At 41.8% G+C, this 18,826-nt stretch overlaps 1 protein-coding gene across 2 annotated transcripts in view; it reads right to left on the bottom strand.

Moving 5' to 3' along the window:
- PRIM2 (DNA primase subunit 2) overlaps positions 1 to 12,210 on the bottom strand; it is a 90,589-nt gene extending 78,379 nt beyond the window's left edge. For both annotated transcript variants that reach the window (XM_058802407.1, XM_058802406.1), the window contains exons 1-4: positions 11,976 to 12,210; positions 11,176 to 11,279; positions 10,793 to 10,872; positions 5,353 to 5,473 (exon numbers count right to left, since the gene is read on the bottom strand). In XM_058802407.1, coding sequence (XP_058658390.1) covers positions 5,353 to 5,473; positions 10,793 to 10,872; positions 11,176 to 11,279; positions 11,976 to 12,129 — 459 coding nt within the window. In that variant the 5' untranslated portion in view covers positions 12,130 to 12,210. The remainder of the gene's footprint in view (positions 1 to 5,352; positions 5,474 to 10,792; positions 10,873 to 11,175; positions 11,280 to 11,975) is intronic.
- Between the last annotated feature and the right edge of the window lie 6,616 nt (positions 12,211 to 18,826).

Below are 18,826 nucleotides of genomic sequence, written 5' to 3' on the forward strand. Positions count from 1 at the left end.
TCCGTATTTATCTGGACAATGAGAGTTCTGTCCCTTAAACACCTTTTTCTTTCCTTTTTTTTTCTATTATTTAAAGCATAGAACAGACTGAAACACCTTCAGAACCATTCCATTATTCTCCTTTTACTGTGATAGAAAACCAATCAACGTATCAGGGGAAAATACTCTTAAAGCGCAGATTTACTCTTGCCTTCCTTTTACCCTTATCCTTTCTCGACATTTTATTCAATACCATGCACTCTACCTCTTGCTCATGCTGGCATACATTGGTAGGTATAAACAATAATATTTCAGAGTACTGTAAAATTCTGAGCACCCAAGCAATGTTCCACTAGGGTGGGCAGCACCAGTCCAGGCATCTTCCACACCTGCCAGAGAACAGGCTGGCCAGAGCTGTTCCTACAAGTGATTAAAATGCAATCTACATGTTACTAGCCCAAAAAAGTATCTCAACTACAAACTCAAATCAAGCTTCATTTTTTTCCCCAAGAAATCCAGGTCCCAGAAGCTTCCTACAGAATACTAAAGATGGACTAACTTAATCCAGTGCCAGTTTTGTAAAAACTTTCCAAGGAAGAACTTACATAACCTTCAAATTTCCATGATTTATATTAAATGTAGAGAGGCTTATTTTCACAAATACTGTAAAAATTTTGAATTGTAATAATCCTATGCACGTTCACACATATTCATCATACTGAAGTCATCATGTTTAGCTTGTTTGTCACAAAGCTTACAGCCTTCCTTTTTCAAGTGACAGGCATCTTTATAATCAGGTAAAGCTCCCCAGAGCAGGCATTTACTAACTGTAATAAACACTGTGGCATATATTTTGCTCCATCAGCAATACAACTGTCAGCCACTAGACAAAAGAAATCCTATTAAAAAATTAAAACATTAGTTTTCCTTACATTCCATTTCTATTTTTAATTACAGAAAGCTCTTGCTCTTTGATTAAAAATTTCTTTAACTATGAGATGAGAACTATTATCATACCAAACTCTCTACAGCTAACTATCATATAAAAAAAGCTTTGGAAATCTGGTATTTTTTTCTTCTAGTTGTTAACAATTTCACTCTTCCAAAATTTGCTAAATAAGACCTTTTTGTTAAGTATTCAAAGACCCTAAATACGGAAAGATCTTAACAACTTCTTAAGTATTATCCATAAGTGGGATTGAAGATGACTTGATTCTGTAAAGCAATAATTCTCAATCCTCAGTTCAAAAAATCTCAGAAATTAGTCTGCAAAACATATATGCAAGTATCACTTTCACATGCAAGTAAGCAAATAAGAAAAGGTGACAGGTGACAGTTATTGAATTCTCAATTTTAGGTTCATTTCGTTCATACTGTAAAAGATGACAATGGTGACAAAACTGTACAAGACAATCCATTTATTTCTTCTCCCCATAAAAGAGTTGAGTCTTTTAATAAATAGTGGGAATCACTTCTTAGAATTGCTAACATTGCTATGCCAGACTACACCAAGGTCAAGCTTTAGCAGCTGTGACCTTTCTCAGATTACAGTTTTGAAAACAGAACCAGTATCTAGAAAATGCAAGGCACCTCTCTTCTGGTTAAAGAAATTTAACTACAAGTTTCTTAGTGCATCATAAGCAATTGAAAGATAGAAATTATATTTCTATCCATTTACCCATATAGGAAAGAGATTGTAACATCAAAACTTACTTCCTTTTTCTGAAGATCACCTTTTTTTTTCTAACAGGTAGAGCACAAAGTTTGATTTCTGTCTTGTTTTATGCATAATAAGGCATGAAAACATTCTAACTTCTAACAGGGAAGCATGAGGAGAATAGTTCATCCTAATTCCCTTTTCAAAGGAAATGTGTCCCTTTACAAATTGAACATCGAGAAAAATAATATTGCTTTTAGAGTGGCCTTACTTTTGTAGTGGCCTCCACATAGCTCCATAGCATTTAGACCTGTTTCAAATACATATGGAACTCATTAGTAATATTCAAATGTTTTGGACATGATAGTGCAAGGAAGGATTAGTTTTGCCTAAATTTCCATGAGAATTGGTAGCAGAGGGTGAAAGCAGAAGCAGGGAAGTAGATTTTCAATGAAATGATGCTTTTTTTTGCCTCAACAGGAGTAAGGAAATAACACCTTCCTAATAATTTTGACATATTGAAGGCACATTGAGCAGCACGGAATCAAGCCATACTCCCAGCTATTTCCAGCAACCTGCAAACATTTATTTATTCTTACAAGCCCAAATGCCAAAACTGTGACAGGAGAATATGAGGCTGGGTAATAAGCAACAAAAATACAGCTCCACAAAGACACCTTTCACTGAAAGGCCTGTTGAAGCAGAGAATGGCATTTCTAGTAGTCTCTCAAAGACACGGGAAAGCCTCTGTTACTCTTAACACTCCACAAATCCTATTTTACCGAGATGCACTGACACCAGATATTTCAGTCCAGAAACACATCAGCCACCTATCTCAGAATATTTAAGTCATTCTAATAAGCAGTATTTTAAGAGAAAGGCTTTCTCAGTGGAGTGATGATTGCACGACAATTTTTATTCACTCAAGTTTACAAGGAGAGCTACAGGCAAAGCTGGAGTTTCCCAACAAAACAGTTCATAGCTGAAGTGCAAAATACTATTAAAATCATTAATGAAGACACTGCAATAGACATTTTCCTTTAATCAACTCAGACAAACAAAACAGCATATAACAGCAGGAACTCTTTTGTAATATCCCTAAAATACCAACAACAGTTGTTTGTCTAAACAGACTTTGCATTTTCAAAGTTTTTCATCAAAAGAAATAGAATGAGCTCAAGTCAATAGGGAAGAAGTTTTGAATCTAAGTTATAATGATGAAACAACAACTGTTGAATGAGAGCATTCACAGAATTTTGGACAACTTATATTCTGCATTGTCCATAGCATGTACTTAATGAGCAAAAATCAAATTGTCTATTAAAAGAAAATAGGATAATTCACATGTATATGCATGTATAAAGTCTAAGTTACAATGAAACTTATATAATTGTACATAATTTCTTTTAAAATTATAAATAATAAATAATCCTGATATAAATATAAATAATCCTTAGCCACAATTTGTAACTACTCTACTTAATACCAGCCTCTAATTTTGTGTTATTTAAGCCAAGTCATGGTCTTGGTTATACATCTATAGCTCCAGTAACTCCATAATATGCACAAACAAGAAGAGTCACAATGGTTTTTAGCTTGCACAAACACTGCGTGTCCCCCTGGTGCCAGTAACACAGAAAACTACATTTCTGAGCAATCCATACAGGATTTTCATACTTGGATTATTAAAATTTAACTACATCCTCAACAGTTATCATAAGTATTCACTGAATGCACTTATTTTTCTCTTCCACACAGTTTTCCAGAAGTCAGCGTTCAGAACAGGAACAATGCACAAAGTCCCCCCATCACTGTAGTTTGCTGTGGTTTCTACAGCAAGAAGCCACATCTTAATAGTCAGAAGATTGTAAAGGTTCTAGAGCAAAGTTCATGAAAAAAAAACATGTTTTGACCACAATTGTTTTTCAACCCAAGTCAATAATGTAATGAGAACAGACTGCACGTTCAATTCAAGTAAGAATCAAATGCAGTCACAGCTTTTCTTATTACTGAAACATTTAGGGTGAATTATCACACAATTCACCAAGAAAGCAAGGTATTATTAACATCAGTTAATTTGGTCCAGATAAGACCTTATCTGAAGAACACAAACTAGGGACCTGATAAGATGGATCCTAGAGTCCTAAGAGACTTGGATGATATAGTTGTCAAGCCACTCCCTGTGATATTTGAAAAGTCACGGCAGTGAGAAGTCCCAGGTGAAGGGAAAAAGGCAAACATTGTACCCATCTATAAAAACCTTAGAGAAAACCGTGTGAACTACCACCCAGTCTGCCTCACCTCTGTGCCTGGAAAGATCGTGGAACAGATCCTCCTAGAAGCTGTGCTAAGGGACATGGGTAACAGGAGTGATTTGGGACAGCCAGCATGGCTTCACCAAGGGCAAGTCCTGCCTGACCAAACAAGTGTCCTTCTATGATGGAGTGACTACATCAGCAGACAAGAAAGGGGCTACAGATGACATTTATCTGCATTTTTGTAAAGATTTGACATACTCCCCCACAACACTCACCTCTCCAAACTGGAGAGAAATGGATGCAATGGGAAAACCATTCAATGGATAAGGAATTGGCTGGACATCTACATTCAAATGGTAGCAGTCAATGGTCAACTAAAACACAGGAAGTTTCTACATGATGAAGAACTTAATGCTGAGGGCTGCAGACCACTGGAACAGGCTGTCCAGAATGGTTGTGGACTCTCCCTCTCTGGAGACATTCAAACCTCCCCTGGTTCCTGTGTAACCTGCTCTAGGTGACTCTGCCTTGACAGGGTGATTGGACTGGAAGACCTCCAGAGGTCCCTTCCAACCCTAACAGTCCTGTGATCCTGCCCCTCTGCTGAGACCCCACCTGCAGGGCTGCATCCAGCTCTGGGGTCCTCAGCACAGAAAGGACATGGATTTGTTGGAATGAGTTGAGAGGAGGGACACAAAGATGACAGAGAGATAGAACATCTCTTATGTTAGGAAAGGCTAGGAGAATTGGAATTGTTCAGCCTGGAAAACAGATGGTTTTGGGGTGACCTAATTGTGGCCTCCAGTACTTGAAGGAAGCCTAAAAGAATGAGAGGGGCTTTTCACAAGGGCCATGTGGTCACAGGACAAGGGGGGGGGATGGATTCAAACTGAACGAGAGTAGGTTTAGATTAGAAGTAAGTTTAGAGGAGGAAAAAATTCTTGACTGTGAGGGCAGTGATGTCCTAGAATAGGCTGCCCAGAGGAGCCATGGATGTCCCATTGCTGGAAGTGTTCAAGACAAGGCTGGATGGGACTCTGAGCAAACTGGTCTACTGGAAAGTGTCCCTGCCCACAGAAGGGAGTTGGAACTAGATGATATTTAAGGTCCCTTCCAACCCAAACCATTCTATGACCTACTATCTAATCCACGCAAAATTTTGATTCAAAAATACTTAACAGCTTTAGTAAACCTTGTTAACTTACCTATGTAATCACACATTTTTTCAGCTGTGTTTGTAGACTGAAGCAGACTGAGCTTCTCTTGATGTAGCACAAAATTACATCACTTAATCCTCACACACACTATTCCCCAAGTTTGGAAGTTCTGTGTGGTTAGGATTTTTAAAACTGTAACTGCACTTTCTATTTTTAAAATATGATTGCTAAAACTATCTTAATGAGAGTTTTAAAAAACAACAGACACATGCAACATAAATACAGAAAGTAACACACTTACAGCTTCAAATGATAAGTTCACATGTTCCAGAAATTTCTGCATTAAATTTTCAGTTAGTTCATTGAAGCGATATCGGAAGAGATCCATTTCTTGTTGAAGAAACCAACGCCGAAGATCCTCACTGCAAAAAAATAATTTAAAAAAAAGTTCTGAATATACTCATTTTTTTCTTGAAAACTAGACCACAAACCTAGTGAACACAACAGTAATGCTGACTTTGGCATGTGACCCACAACACACTGAGAAGCTTGGAAGTAAAGGCAGGAATCCTTCAGTAACACACACAATCACAAGAGACTTGAGGAGAGACAACACTTTTTACCTGTTTTGGATAAAAATAATTATAGGTAACATTCTCCCTTGGTAAAGGACAGGTTTTTTCTACAACATGGCACAACACTTCATTGTACAATTAACATCACAATTAATGTGATGAGGCAAATATATTTTGAAGGCTGCTTCTTTTAATTCTCATTTTTGCTGTATTTCCAGCTGAAGAAATATGCATACATCTCAGTAAATGACAAGAGTGCACTCTGTTCTAGGCAACAAATAGCCTGGAAACAGGCAAAAGGAAAACATACGGCAATGGAGTTGGGTGAGGAACACAAATATAGCTTTTAACTCCTGACAGAAGAGAAAAAGGGGTTTAGCAAGTGCAGGTGAACAAGTGGAAGAACAAACAGGAACACAGGGACAGGAGTCAGAAGACAAATTAAAACAACACTGAAGCCAATCCAAGTACTTTAAGTACTCATGGAACTCTTCACATCCTAGCGCTCAGATTCCCAGGCATCAGCACGTTACTCAAGGCTACAGCAAGAAGGTACCAGTAAAAAAAGCCACCTGACATGTGCAAGCACAGAATGCAGATGATGCTGTATCTCACCACCACAGGGCACTCTCTTAAACTGTCCTCTGAGAGCTACCCTGTGGGCCACTGCCCTTGGAAGTCACAGAGCACAGAAATACTGCAGTCTTATATGTGGTCTCTTTACAATATTTAAGCATCTTTTCCCATAGGGAATATGCAAATCACAACAGAGATTTTTGTGGTTTTGGCGACAAAACCACTGCTTGAAATATGGCTTGAAGAAAAGTAATTATTACATAGAACAGCCAAACAGAAAGGCTGTTAAGGTGCTTTGTAAAATGTACTCCTGTGGACAGTCTCAGTGCTTGGGATGTAATAATAATCAGTGCAACTTGAAATGGAAGTTAATGCTTTAATGACTGATCTGTTGCAGTTCTTCTGTGGCCATCCTGGACTGCAGTTAAATCCTGGCATATGACAATTTTTTCCATTTTCCTTGATTCATAGCACATTTGTTTTCCTGTTGGGGGAACCAAACAAAACAACACCACCACACATACACACACATAAAAAACAAACAAACCACAAACATGATCATATGCAATTTCTTTGGAGGCCAGCCAGTCTGTTGTTCCTTTCCTTCAGGAAAGCAGATCAAACACTGTAATCCCACCTATCCACTTAAGTTACCATAACAAGGAAATATTGTTTTATCTTTTATACACACACCTATGTGGACTCTTCCTACAGCTGACAAAATAGCTGACAAGCTGACCTCACACTACTGTATATGTCCAGCAAATACTTTTAAACTGACTTTCCTAGGATCATCATAATTAGGGCATTATGTATCACTTCTAAAGCCAAACCATATTTTATACTCATTATTCACATGAAAAAATTTGTAAACTCTTATCTCAAATTCATACTAAAGAATAATACTTATTATCAAAACCCCACACTTAACTGAAAAGCAATGTCACTGTCATTAGCTTCAGCAGCAGCTTGGTTAGTTAAAGGAGTAGGAGGTCACTGAAGTATAGACGTTAGGAATATCTCCTCATTTTTTACCACTTAAATTTCTGGTGTGCAGATTACTTAGCAGTTTAAACCAGTTCATAGTTTCCCAACTTTAAAAATAATATAAGAAAACAGTCTCTTTCATACAGGGAAAAGCGCTTGTGGGGCTGGGGTTGGAATAGAAACACCCTTTGCCCCAAGGAGGGGTAGGAAAAATCAGCATAATTGGTAGGAAGCATGAACATAGAAGTACTTTAGGGAAGGTATGCAAATGCTGGTAAATCTGGGATTTAAGACTAGTAGCTCCCATTCCACAATCAATACAAGAGCTCCAACAACTTAACAGTGATTTATGAAAACTCTGGGCATGGCCAGATCACTGCTTTACTAGGCAATCAACACCAATACATTACTCAGAGTTTAAGTTTTAAAGACTAGACAACAAGGAGAACATGGGTACAGATAACACACAAAAGGAAATGCTATTCAACATAAAGAGGGAGCTATTTTAGCAGAGAAGTCTAATTTATCATTTAGAAAAAAATGTCAGGGAGCAGTGAACAGGCCTTGCTAAGTCTAAAATAGAACTTATGTCCTTGTCATGAGACACAGACACAAAAAAAAAATACTTTAAAAAGGTACAAAAGCATGTTTGAAAGTTTCCCGGATAGAAGAGTTTTGCTGTCAGAGCCGAGATAAAATTTATTTCTTCCATCTTAAGAAAGTAAAGTGAAAATTATGCTCCTGTGACTTTCAAGGTTCTTCATAGCTGATCTGCTGAAGTGACGAGAGCTGCAGTAGAGAAAAGCAAAAATGCACACTCCCATCCACATGCAAATAAAATTATCTTTACATCTGCATCTGCCATGAAAGCAAATTAAACAAGATTATTCTATTTCCTGGTCTTGACAGATGTAAGTGACATTAGAAGAGGTGTGAAAGAAGGGTCTGATGAGACTGTAAATACCCTGTCACATGGAAATCAGCTTTAAAGTCTTGGATTTCAGAAAGCAGAAGAAGAAAAGTCAAGAGATGATGACTACCTTACCAATTTAACTGAACAGTGAAGCTGGTTACTTCAGATCATGTGAAAACCAAAATCAAAAAAATCCAATTTACAAGTGAGGACTAATAGAGACTAGAAAAGCAAAATCAATATAAACTTTTACCCCTGGATGGCACTGTTGGCCAACTGAAAAAGCACTATCACAGGAAAATGTAAGCACACGTACACACAGCTGCCTCAGGAACTGAATTCAACCTAGTTTGCAGTTATGTCTATTTAAGTGCACTTTTTCAATCACTCCTACTTTCTTCTTCAACAACTTTCTTCTTCAATTTTCTTCCATTAACCTAATGATTTGTGCCAAGCTTATTTTTCTGACCTAGTATGATAAAAACTTGAAGGACAGTATATTCTATTTGCCTCCCAATTTTATCTTTTGGGAACTTGCCAGTTGTAGATGATAGAAATATCCCCACAATAGTGGCTTTTCAAGAGAGAATAGAGAACCTTGGGCTACAGGCTCACCTCATAGTTCTTAGAATGCTGTTTTCCATGTTATGAGTAAGCACTTTCAAAGTACAAGTAGAAAGCCAAAAAGTTGACCAAAAGCTGCTTTATCAAAATGCAGCAAGCACATATACATGGGAACACAAAATGGCAACTGCAAGCTGTCTAAACAGCTCAGTATCCCCCTCCTCTAAAGATATCTTTCCCCCCAGATTACAAAGCCAGGCTCTTTCCTGCTGATTCTGTAGCCCAGAATAGCTTGTACTCACTTCTGCACAGCATTCACCTTCATCAAGCTGCCCATTTCTGCCCTGCCTACAGTCTAATTTTTAAGATACTTCCCTGAAACACAGGGTTTGAACAGAATCTGCAATTTATTTACTAAGGAAGAACTTCAAACAAATTTTCACCTTCCACAAGAGAAGAATTTTCATCAACTACCAAGACCCTTAAAGCATCTCACCTCCCACAAAAAAAAGTAATGGTCTGAATAATAACAAAATGTTCAAAGTAAAGTTTTGGCTTTGTAATTAAGTCAAACTGATTATTCAAAATGCCCCTTATACAAACCACTATGTTTTCAGGGACCTTTTAGAACCCAGACTGCTTGAGGATACTACCTTTCAGGGGGTTTTGGTAAACTTACATGTAAAGAAAGGTATTATCAAAATCAGCAGGATTAGTATGATTAAGGGAGTTTATAAAAAAATAACAAACAGGGGCATTAGAAAGAAGGCAATATTACACTTATTCACAATCACAAATTATACACGTAGAATACAAAAGTATTTCAGTTGCAATTCTGTTATTCAATCTGCTCCCTTCTTTCAGGATTTTGAGTTACACTATCAGAGACACTGGAGTGAAGGCTGGTATTGATATCCCCACCCACAACCTGTCCTCATGGTACATGCATTATGGATCTAGCAGGCTCATGGGTCACACACATTGACAAACTGCCTTCAGCACAGCCCAGATGCCTTTTGAAAGGACAACAGGATGGGATGTGAACGATCTGGAAGATTTCAGGGTGTTCAAAAGTCACCCAGGGCCTGTCATGGTGAGGTTTCATCCACCTGGAGGCAGGCTTTTGAGACCTTTGCTACTTCCTACTCTGATCAGGTGTTCTGCAGCTGGAAGCCAAAGGCATTTCAAAGAAAAGCCCCGTCCATTCCAGCTCCATATCCCTGCCTGGACAGTATTCCAAGCTATCCCTCCTACTCAGCTTTCCTGCGTGTTTTTACTTACAAATCTGTATCCACAGCAGCACTTCAGTCATGTCAGCTATCACAGCATCATAATATGCACTCTGTCACAGTGACTTAACTTAAATGAACTGTACTGCAGCCTTAAGTGCAATTGAATCAACAATTCAACACACTTCATATCTGCCAGTTTTTATTCTAAAAAGACCACAGCAATAAGAAGTAAAGAGCTCACACAAAAGTATAACAAAACTACTTGCAGACATGAAGCACTGGCAACCTCTAATTTCATCCAAAAACTACAGGGGAAACAAAAGAATGTATTTTACAAAATTGATATTTTGCATTAAATTTCACATAATGTGAAATCAGCCACAGCAATGACTATGACAAGAAGCAGAGGCAGTAGATGAAACCTCAAACTCAGATGATATTTTTAGTCAGTCAGAAACAGTGCTCTCTATACAGTAATAGTAGTAGTAATACAGTAAAGCCTATTTAAATAGTCGGGTCTTTAGTCAGTTATCAACAGTTAGTATATAGAGAAGTTAAACCATGCTATCAATCACTGCAAATGCACGACAAACAGTTAATAATGTGCATTCACTTAGAAAAAAGCTATCAAGGGACTCAAACCAATTGCATGTGTTTAAAAGCCAAAAGTTTGTAAATTTATTAGTTAGCACAAAATCCAGATCTTAATTGATTACACATATCCTTTTTCATCACAGTTGACAAAAGATTCATAGCAAAAAATCCTCTTTTGAGCCTCTCTCTTTAGGAGCCATGTAACTCTACAGCATCTGCAATGTCTATAATAAAGCACTGCAGTATCTGTATACACTTAAAATTAATAACAAAGTACAGCATAATCCACAAAGTACTTACGACTGGCAGTAGGCAAGGCGGAGTATGAAATGGGAGATGTGATCTTTTCTCCTTGCCTCATAATCATCCTCAGCCAAAGCCTGTAGAACATATGCTTATTATTTCTGAGAAATAATCTCTCCCAGATTAAAAAATTCACAATCAATTTACTGCTGTTTTCAACAGTGTATTAATAGTCATCTTTTAGACAATAAATGCCAACTCATTGAGGAAGGTGGTTACCCTAAAGGAAGAAAAACTTCAAAGAAAACCCTTCAAAGAAAACCTACACCTCTGACAAAATGACAGAACAGCATTTTATCACCTCTACTTTTATTTGTTGTTCTTGAGTGATATAAAGGAAATAAAGTGCAAGAGAATTCTGTGTATTGATCTTTACTTACTCTGTAGGGAAACTTCAGTTTCCGGAGCTCAGCCTCCAACTTAGTTTTGTATGCATCAGAACTTCTTACATAGCTCACACCGAGATTTTCAACTACCTTAAGCACTGGGCAAAAAAAGAAAATGTTCATGTTAGAGACAACATGCTGAAATCAAACTAAATGTACGACGGCTTGGGAAAGGCACAAACTGCGGTAAGGCCACAGGAATCACTTTTAGTGCCATGAGGAGCATAAGGGTGAGAAATAGGGAGGATGAAGTGTGGCCCGTGAGTCCTGAACAGCTGGCCCAATTCTGGGATCCATACTGCCAACAACGAAAGGGAGACAGCTAACTCTAATGGACCAGTCTCAGAACATCGGTTTCAACTCTAATGGAAATCTGGATAACCACTTTTCAGGACTTCGGGGGAACCCCTGGCTGCCAACGACAATGACCAGAAATGCAACACAGACATCAAATATGTCACAACATCTACAGAATGTGAAATGCGCTCATAAAGCCTCCCGTGTAAACCAGAACTACACAGTCCTGAGAGCTACACTAAACGCTCATTGAGAAATCGGTCTCAGCTCTCCGAAACGCCCAAAGCAGCGCGTGTGCCTTTAACGGGAGGGAGCGGGCGGCAGCAGGGGCAGCCAGCCCAGCTCCAGTTCGTGTCCGGCGAACAGAGCTCCCAGGCCTGCCAGGAATACACACAGCCATCCCGGGAAGGATTCCCAGCATCGAGGGAGGGAAGGGACGGGAGGAAGGAGAAGGGAAAGGGGAGGAGGAAGGAGGGAGGGAGAAACACGCTACTCACGCTTCAGGCGGTCGATGGCAAAGCTCTCAAACTCCACCAGGGAGATGCTTTCCGTGGGGGGCTCCAGGTAAAACTGCAGGCTGTGAGGGTACTGCTCCCTCCGGTCTCCGGCCAGTCGCGCATGCCTCTGCCTCGCTCGACTGGAGAACTCCATCTCCCTCGTCCCGGGGCTGCCTCCGGCCCCGTCCCCACCGCCCGAGTCCCGCTATCCCCGCTCCGCCCGACGCGACCCGCCAGGACCCGGACTTGAGCGCGCCCGGCCTCGCGCCCCGGCTTCCCGCGCTCCGCCCGCCCCGCCCACTTCCGCTCAGGGCCGCGCCTCCTGGGTGCCCATTGGCTGTTGCAGCGGTGCCGGGGCGGTGCGGGCAGCGCCCACACCCGGCATGGCGGCCCCGGCACGGGCAGCGCCCACACCCGGCATGGCGGCCCCGGCACGGGCAGCGCCCACACCCGGCATGGCGGCCCCGGCACGGGCAGCGCCCACACCCGGCATGGCGGCCCCGGCACGGGCAGCGCCCACACCCGGCATGGCGGCCCCGGCACGGGCAGCGCCCACACCCGGCATGGCGGCCCCGGCACGGGCAGCGCCCACACCCGGCATGGCGGCCCCGGCACGGGCAGCGCCCACACCCGGCATGGCGGCCCCGGCACGGGCAGCGCCCACACCCGGCATGGCGGCCCCGGCACGGGCAGCGCCCACACCCGGCATGGCGGCCCCGGCACGGGCAGCGCCCACACCCGGCATGGCGGCCCCGGCACGGGCAGCGCCCACACCCGGCATGGCGGCCCCGGCACGGGCAGCGCCCACACCCGGCATGGCGGCCCCGGCACGGGCAGCGCCCACACCCGGCATGGCGGCCCCGGCACGGGCAGCGCCCACACCCGGCATGGCGGCCCCGGCACGGGCAGCGCCCACACCCGGCATGGCGGCCCCGGCACGGGCAGCGCCCACACCCGGCATGGCGGCCCCGGCACGGGCAGCGCCCACACCCGGCATGGCGGCCCCGGCACGGGCAGCGCCCACACCCGGCATGGCGGCCCCGGCACGGGCAGCGCCCACACCCGGCATGGCGGCCCCGGCACGGGCAGCGCCCACACCCGGCATGGCGGATCGGGCCGAGGCGGTGCTGGCAGTGCCCACACGTGGCATGGCGGCCCCGGCAAGAGCTGGGAGATCCTGGCAGGTGTCCACAGCTGGCACGGCCGCTTCCGGCACTCACACATTGTCCACTGTTCTAATGTTTTATAATTTTGTCACTTTTCCAAGAGAACTGCAGGATTTTCTGGTTTTTCCGCTCTGTTGGCAGTTTTGCCGCAGCTGAGGGTATGTTGCTTTATGCCCCTGCCACAAAATGCAATTTACCAATTTTTCCGTAGAAGTTGTTTAATGATCTTGCAGGAAGTTCGGAGCGTAAGAGCGGGAAATCAGAACTGGCATACAGTTTGTGCCAACAAAGTGAGGAAAATCGGTAGTTTAGGCTGCCAAGTTCTTAAGAGCAGCGAAAGGATGATGGATCAGGACATGGACTAGTCCCGTGTTCGGGGGACACTCTCGGGCGATCTGACAGCGCGGCTTCAGCAAACCCTGCCCTGGGAGATCTGACAGAGCGCGGCTTTAACAAATCCTGTCTCTGCACCAGCAGATCAAACGTGGCGCTGAGCTCGGCTGAGAGGGATAACGCACTCCACCTTCAAAGCAGGTGGCCACATCCACACTGCCCACAGTGCGTACTGCTGTGCTCCTGCTGATACTCTGGGCGTCTCCTCTTTGGTCTGGGCCAAACCACTGCCACGGCAGTATCGGAACGTTTTAGCAGGACAGAAAGTCAAGTTTCGTTGTCCAAGATTCCTCTGTAATTTCCCAGGACAAAATATACTATTGATATATTTTTATGTATTATGTATTTTTTGTAATATTTAGTATTTAACCGGAAGCAAATTCTTACCTTTATATATATGTATTTATAGACGAACTTTAACCTGAAGCAACGTTTTCTCAAATAGCCACTGCTTATCTCACACAGTTTCTTCACCACCTGGCTGCAGCCTGAGTTGCTTAGGAGTAAAGATTACATCTGTCAAAATCCTCCTAATTTTTGCAAGAAGATGGAGCTTTTGCCTTTGACCAGTGTGTTAATACCCAAGAGATCTTACAGAGACTGGCAAGGCTCCGCCCCGAGCAGGTCAAGGAGTTCCGTCAGTACCCACAACGGCCCAGAGGGGGCGAAGTACGACAATGCTGAGGAGCACAGCAGAAACCAGAGATGCTTTTCATTTTAATTTAATTTAATTTCTACTCATGGTTTAGGGTTTGGCACGTAAGCAGCACCACACTTTTGCAAACCATGGTTTGCAGTTTGCTGTCCATCGCTAATTCTACTGAGCCACGTGCTGCTGATTTTTGACAGGTCAGCAGCTATGTCTACATATGTTGTTTTCTTGTTTATTTCACTTCTAGGCTTTTTTTCCTTTCTTGCTGAATACTAATTCTCAAATTGCCTGCAAGTAGGTGAAGATCTACCTTATTTATTTGGTCTTTTTAAATTTTAGTTAACTGGTGGCACTAACAGCATTGCAAAATGATTACTCCAGCAGAAATTAAGAATCAAAATTAATATCTGTATTACTAGACTTAATTAGTATATTACTACACTTAAATAAAACTTAGAACTCAAGACCTTAACCATTTCACACAAAAATCATTTTCTTGGGAAAAGAAAATAAGCAAGGGAAAATTTTTCACCTTGGGGCAAAGTCTCCCCCCTCCTCCCATTTGAAGCATTCTTACTGATGCATCTATTGAAACCTACAGATGGTAATATTTTGCACTATATTTTGGTTACATTTTTCTAAATGTATTTTCATGACTCACGCAGTAACATTACTACTGGGGGCTGATTTTTGAAGTAGTTTTCAAGAGAATTATTGATCTTGTAATGACCCACCTCACAAATGTTCTACAACAACATCCATATGCTCAGCTGTCAAGCTGCCCCCATCATCCCATGCAAACACAGTCCAAATCAGCATACCCCAAACTGCAAGCTGTTCTGCTGCTTAATTAATGCACTGTTGGGAGGACAGGGTTAAAAGTGGAAGAATAGCAATGAGGAGGAAGATGAGGATGGTAGATTCACTCAAGTGACCTTGCAGCTGGGAATATCAAAGTCTGGAGAATAAGTGAGGGGAGGCTTGTATATTATGTCTACTGTTTATACTCTTTTTTGAGGAGCTTTTCTGTGCAGAGATCATATGAGTGCTTTGAGAGACTTGGAGACACTCTCACGGACATGCTTAAGCTCCCTGGTTTTGGGAGAGAGAAGGGCAAAGCTCAGAGATCATAAAAAAAAGCCCAGAGGAGATCACAGCATGTTGGAAAACTACACATGCAGGACCCTTGATAAATTGGTGCAAACAATAGCTAACCTGCCTTTCACTCAGATGGACTGAGCCTAACAGTGCCTGCTTGTGTGTCTCTGCCAGGGTGCTGCCTTGGGATCTTCCAGTTAGCATGATAATACAATAAATTTACTCTTTGCATTTTAACTCTGTTTTTGTGCTTGTTCTAGCTGCCTGCCTGTGCCAACGCAGACACACAAACACCAAACACACACAAAATCCTTATTTGCATTAAATATGTATCATTGCACAGTTGATACTCCACTTTTGTTATATTAGCTAGCAGAGTACCTAATGCTAATCTGCCAGAGCCCAATTGTTCTCTATTTGTTTAACTACACCTGCTAATAAAAGGGTAAATATGATGATGCTGATATGTAGTCTGTCTTTCAAACCCCATTCATCCCTCATGTCTGGGATGTTTGGATCTCTGTGCATGGCAGTGATCAGCACAAAAGGTTCCTTTCCTCCTTCCAGCTCTCATTCAGCTCATATTTTTAATTGACAATCTTACTGCATGCATCTTCAGCCTGACTGAATTCTCATGTAATTGTGTCTTCAAATATATTGTATTAATATCTTGGACTTTTGGTCTTTTCACCTCTTAAAATGTTCTTTTCAAAAGGTTTTTTAACTTTTGTTTGTTCAAAATATTTACTTACTATTTTCCCCTTGTCTAACTCTAGTCCTTCACTGAGCTGACCTTTTCAGAAATCTTTTCTTGTAGTCTATTGGTATAATTCCTAGCCCAATTCCTATTTCTTCTATTGTATTTTGCAGTTCTCCTTGTTTTTTATTACTTTTTTAAATGTTAGATGTCCAGGTTATACCAGGATTTTACTTCTGACTAAAATGTACAGATACCTCTATATTTACTATAAATACCAGGGTAAATGTTCTGAGCTGGCCTTTAAATTTCTGCAGGCTCTGAAGTGAATAAACCATAAATCATGCAGGCAAGAGAGGTTCAAAGGGCTGCTTTAGCTGGAATATTGTCTCAATGTTGATTTATTCAAGTGGGGAGTAACAATGGTCACATTCCCATGTGACACTCTAAATCTCTTTGGCTCCACTTACGGGGCTTACAAATCCTAGATTTATTCCCCAAATCTCCTCTCCAAGACTCTAGTGCAGAGGCAGAGAAAATCTAGATATAACCCTAGGCAGTAAAAGCAGCCTTGGGTAAGGCTGGTTCCAAGGAAAAATTATGGAACTTCAAATGGGCTTCCATTCCAGTCATTTAGGGAAGGAAAACGACATCTTGCAAAAGAGAAGAAAAAGGCTTACAAACACTATGGAAAGGAGATATGATCAAATGAAATGCAATTTAAAAAACCAAAAAAACACCCAGAAAATTGGGAGATTTCGTGACTACAAGAAGGTGGGAGAAAATGAGGTGCAGTGCAGAGGACCAAAACATGCCAAAATTACCCTGACAGATGTTGTACAGTCAGGGAAAAAATCAAGTAGGAAGACACAACTTTGAAGGGAAGATAGAAGGGACATTGCATGGATACTTAAAAAAAAAAAAAAAAAAAAAATCAAAAATCAATCTTTCCCAAACTTAAATCCATCAAAATGCATGGCATACTATCAAGTGCAGGGACATGGACAAAAGCCTACAAAAATGATCAATTAATTTCCCAGAAAGAGAGAAGAAGGTCTTACAAACACTCTGGAAAGAAGATAGGATCAAATGAAGTACAATCCAAGGAAAATTAAAAAGGAATATGGGGACATGTAGTGACTACAAGAAATTGGTCTGCAAGAAAATGAGGTGCAGTGCAAAGGACAAAAACATGAAAAAAATAACCTGACAGATGTTGCCAAAGCAGGGGAAAAAATAAAGCAGGAAGACAAAACTTTACAGAGAAGGTATGAGGGACATGGCATGGATACTTACAAGAAAAAAAAAGAAAAAATCTTGGACAAACTGAAAGTCATCAAAAGACATGGCTTGTCATCCAGTGCAGGGACACAGACCAAAGCTTGTCCCATTGATCCCCATTGAACACACAAGATTTACCATCCCTTGCGGAAAGAAAATAAAATTTACTTTCAAGAAGGGAAACGAAATCTAGCGAAATACAGAAGGAAGACATACACCTAAGGTTGTGGTTAGAGTCACAAAAAACAGAGCCCAGAGCTCCAGGCATGCAGCAGCTGTGAAAGGCATCCCAAGGGGATTGCAAAAGTGCCACAACATGGCTGCATCCTCAGGTTTTTCCAGGAAAATGCTAACCCTAGGCTGATTTACCTGCCTAGGGTTCAGATTAAGTTTATGATTAGTTTAGGGTTACGGTTATGCCTAGGGTTACTGTCTCAGAAACCACAAAGCCCTGAGCTGGAAGCAAACTGGAGCTGCAAAAGGCATCCCAAGGGAAGCACAGAAGTGCCATAACATGGCTGCCTCCACAGCTTTTTCCTAGGGACCATCCCTAACCCTAGCCTGATGTACCGGGTAAGGGTTTTTCAAATAAGGAAGCTCTGAGCTCCCGGCCCACTGGAGCAGCAAAAGGCATCCCAAGGGGAGAGCAAAAGTGCCACAACATGATTGCCTCCACGGCTTTTTCCTTGAGACCAGTCTTAGCCCAAGGCTGCTTTTACTGCATAGGGTTAGGGTTACACCTAGGTTTAGGGTCTCAGAAACCACAGACCACAGAGTGTGCAGTGTTCACTGGGGTTTTCAAATCAGGGAAGAGACAAGAGTGTTGACTCCATATTTCAGAAGGCTCAATTTATTTTATGATATTCATTGCATTAAAACTATACTAAAAGAAGAAAAAAGTTCTCATCAGAAGGCTAGTCTAACAATAGAAATGAATGAATACAAAGGCAGCTGTCCCAGACTCTCTGTCCAAGCCACCCGTGCTGTGATTGGCCATTAATTACAAACAAGCACAAGACCAATCACAGATGCACCTGTTGCATTCCACAGCAGCAGATAATCATTGTTTACATTTGTTCCTGAGGCCTCTCAGCTTCTCAGGAGGAAGAAATCCTAAGGAAAGGATTTTCATAAAAAGATGTCTGCAACACTCAGACCAGTATCAATTGGGTGTATATGTACAAATCACAAACAGGACAGGACTGCTAGGGACATGCTTTGAACTGTTTTAGTTTTCAGCATCCATCTCATTACATTGTTATGACAACGGGAAGATGCCATTTTACTTTTTTTTTCTTAGAGACTACAAGAAAGTAGTCTGGGAGAAAATGAGGTGCATTGCAAAGGACCAAAGCATGCAAAAACTAACCTCACCAATGTTGCCAAAGCAGGGGAAAATATCAAGGCAGAAGACACATCTTTGAGGGGAAGATATGAGGGACATGGCATGGATGTTTACAAAAAACAAACAAACAAACCAAAACAACAAAAAAAAACACTACTTCCCCTAAGGGAAAGCCATAAAAAGGCATGGGATGCCATCAAGTGCAGGGACATGGACCAA

Source organism: Ammospiza caudacuta, chromosome 3 (genome assembly GCF_027887145.1).
Source record: "Ammospiza caudacuta isolate bAmmCau1 chromosome 3, bAmmCau1.pri, whole genome shotgun sequence".
In the NCBI taxonomy this organism is placed as follows: Eukaryota; Metazoa; Chordata; class Aves; order Passeriformes; family Passerellidae; genus Ammospiza; species Ammospiza caudacuta.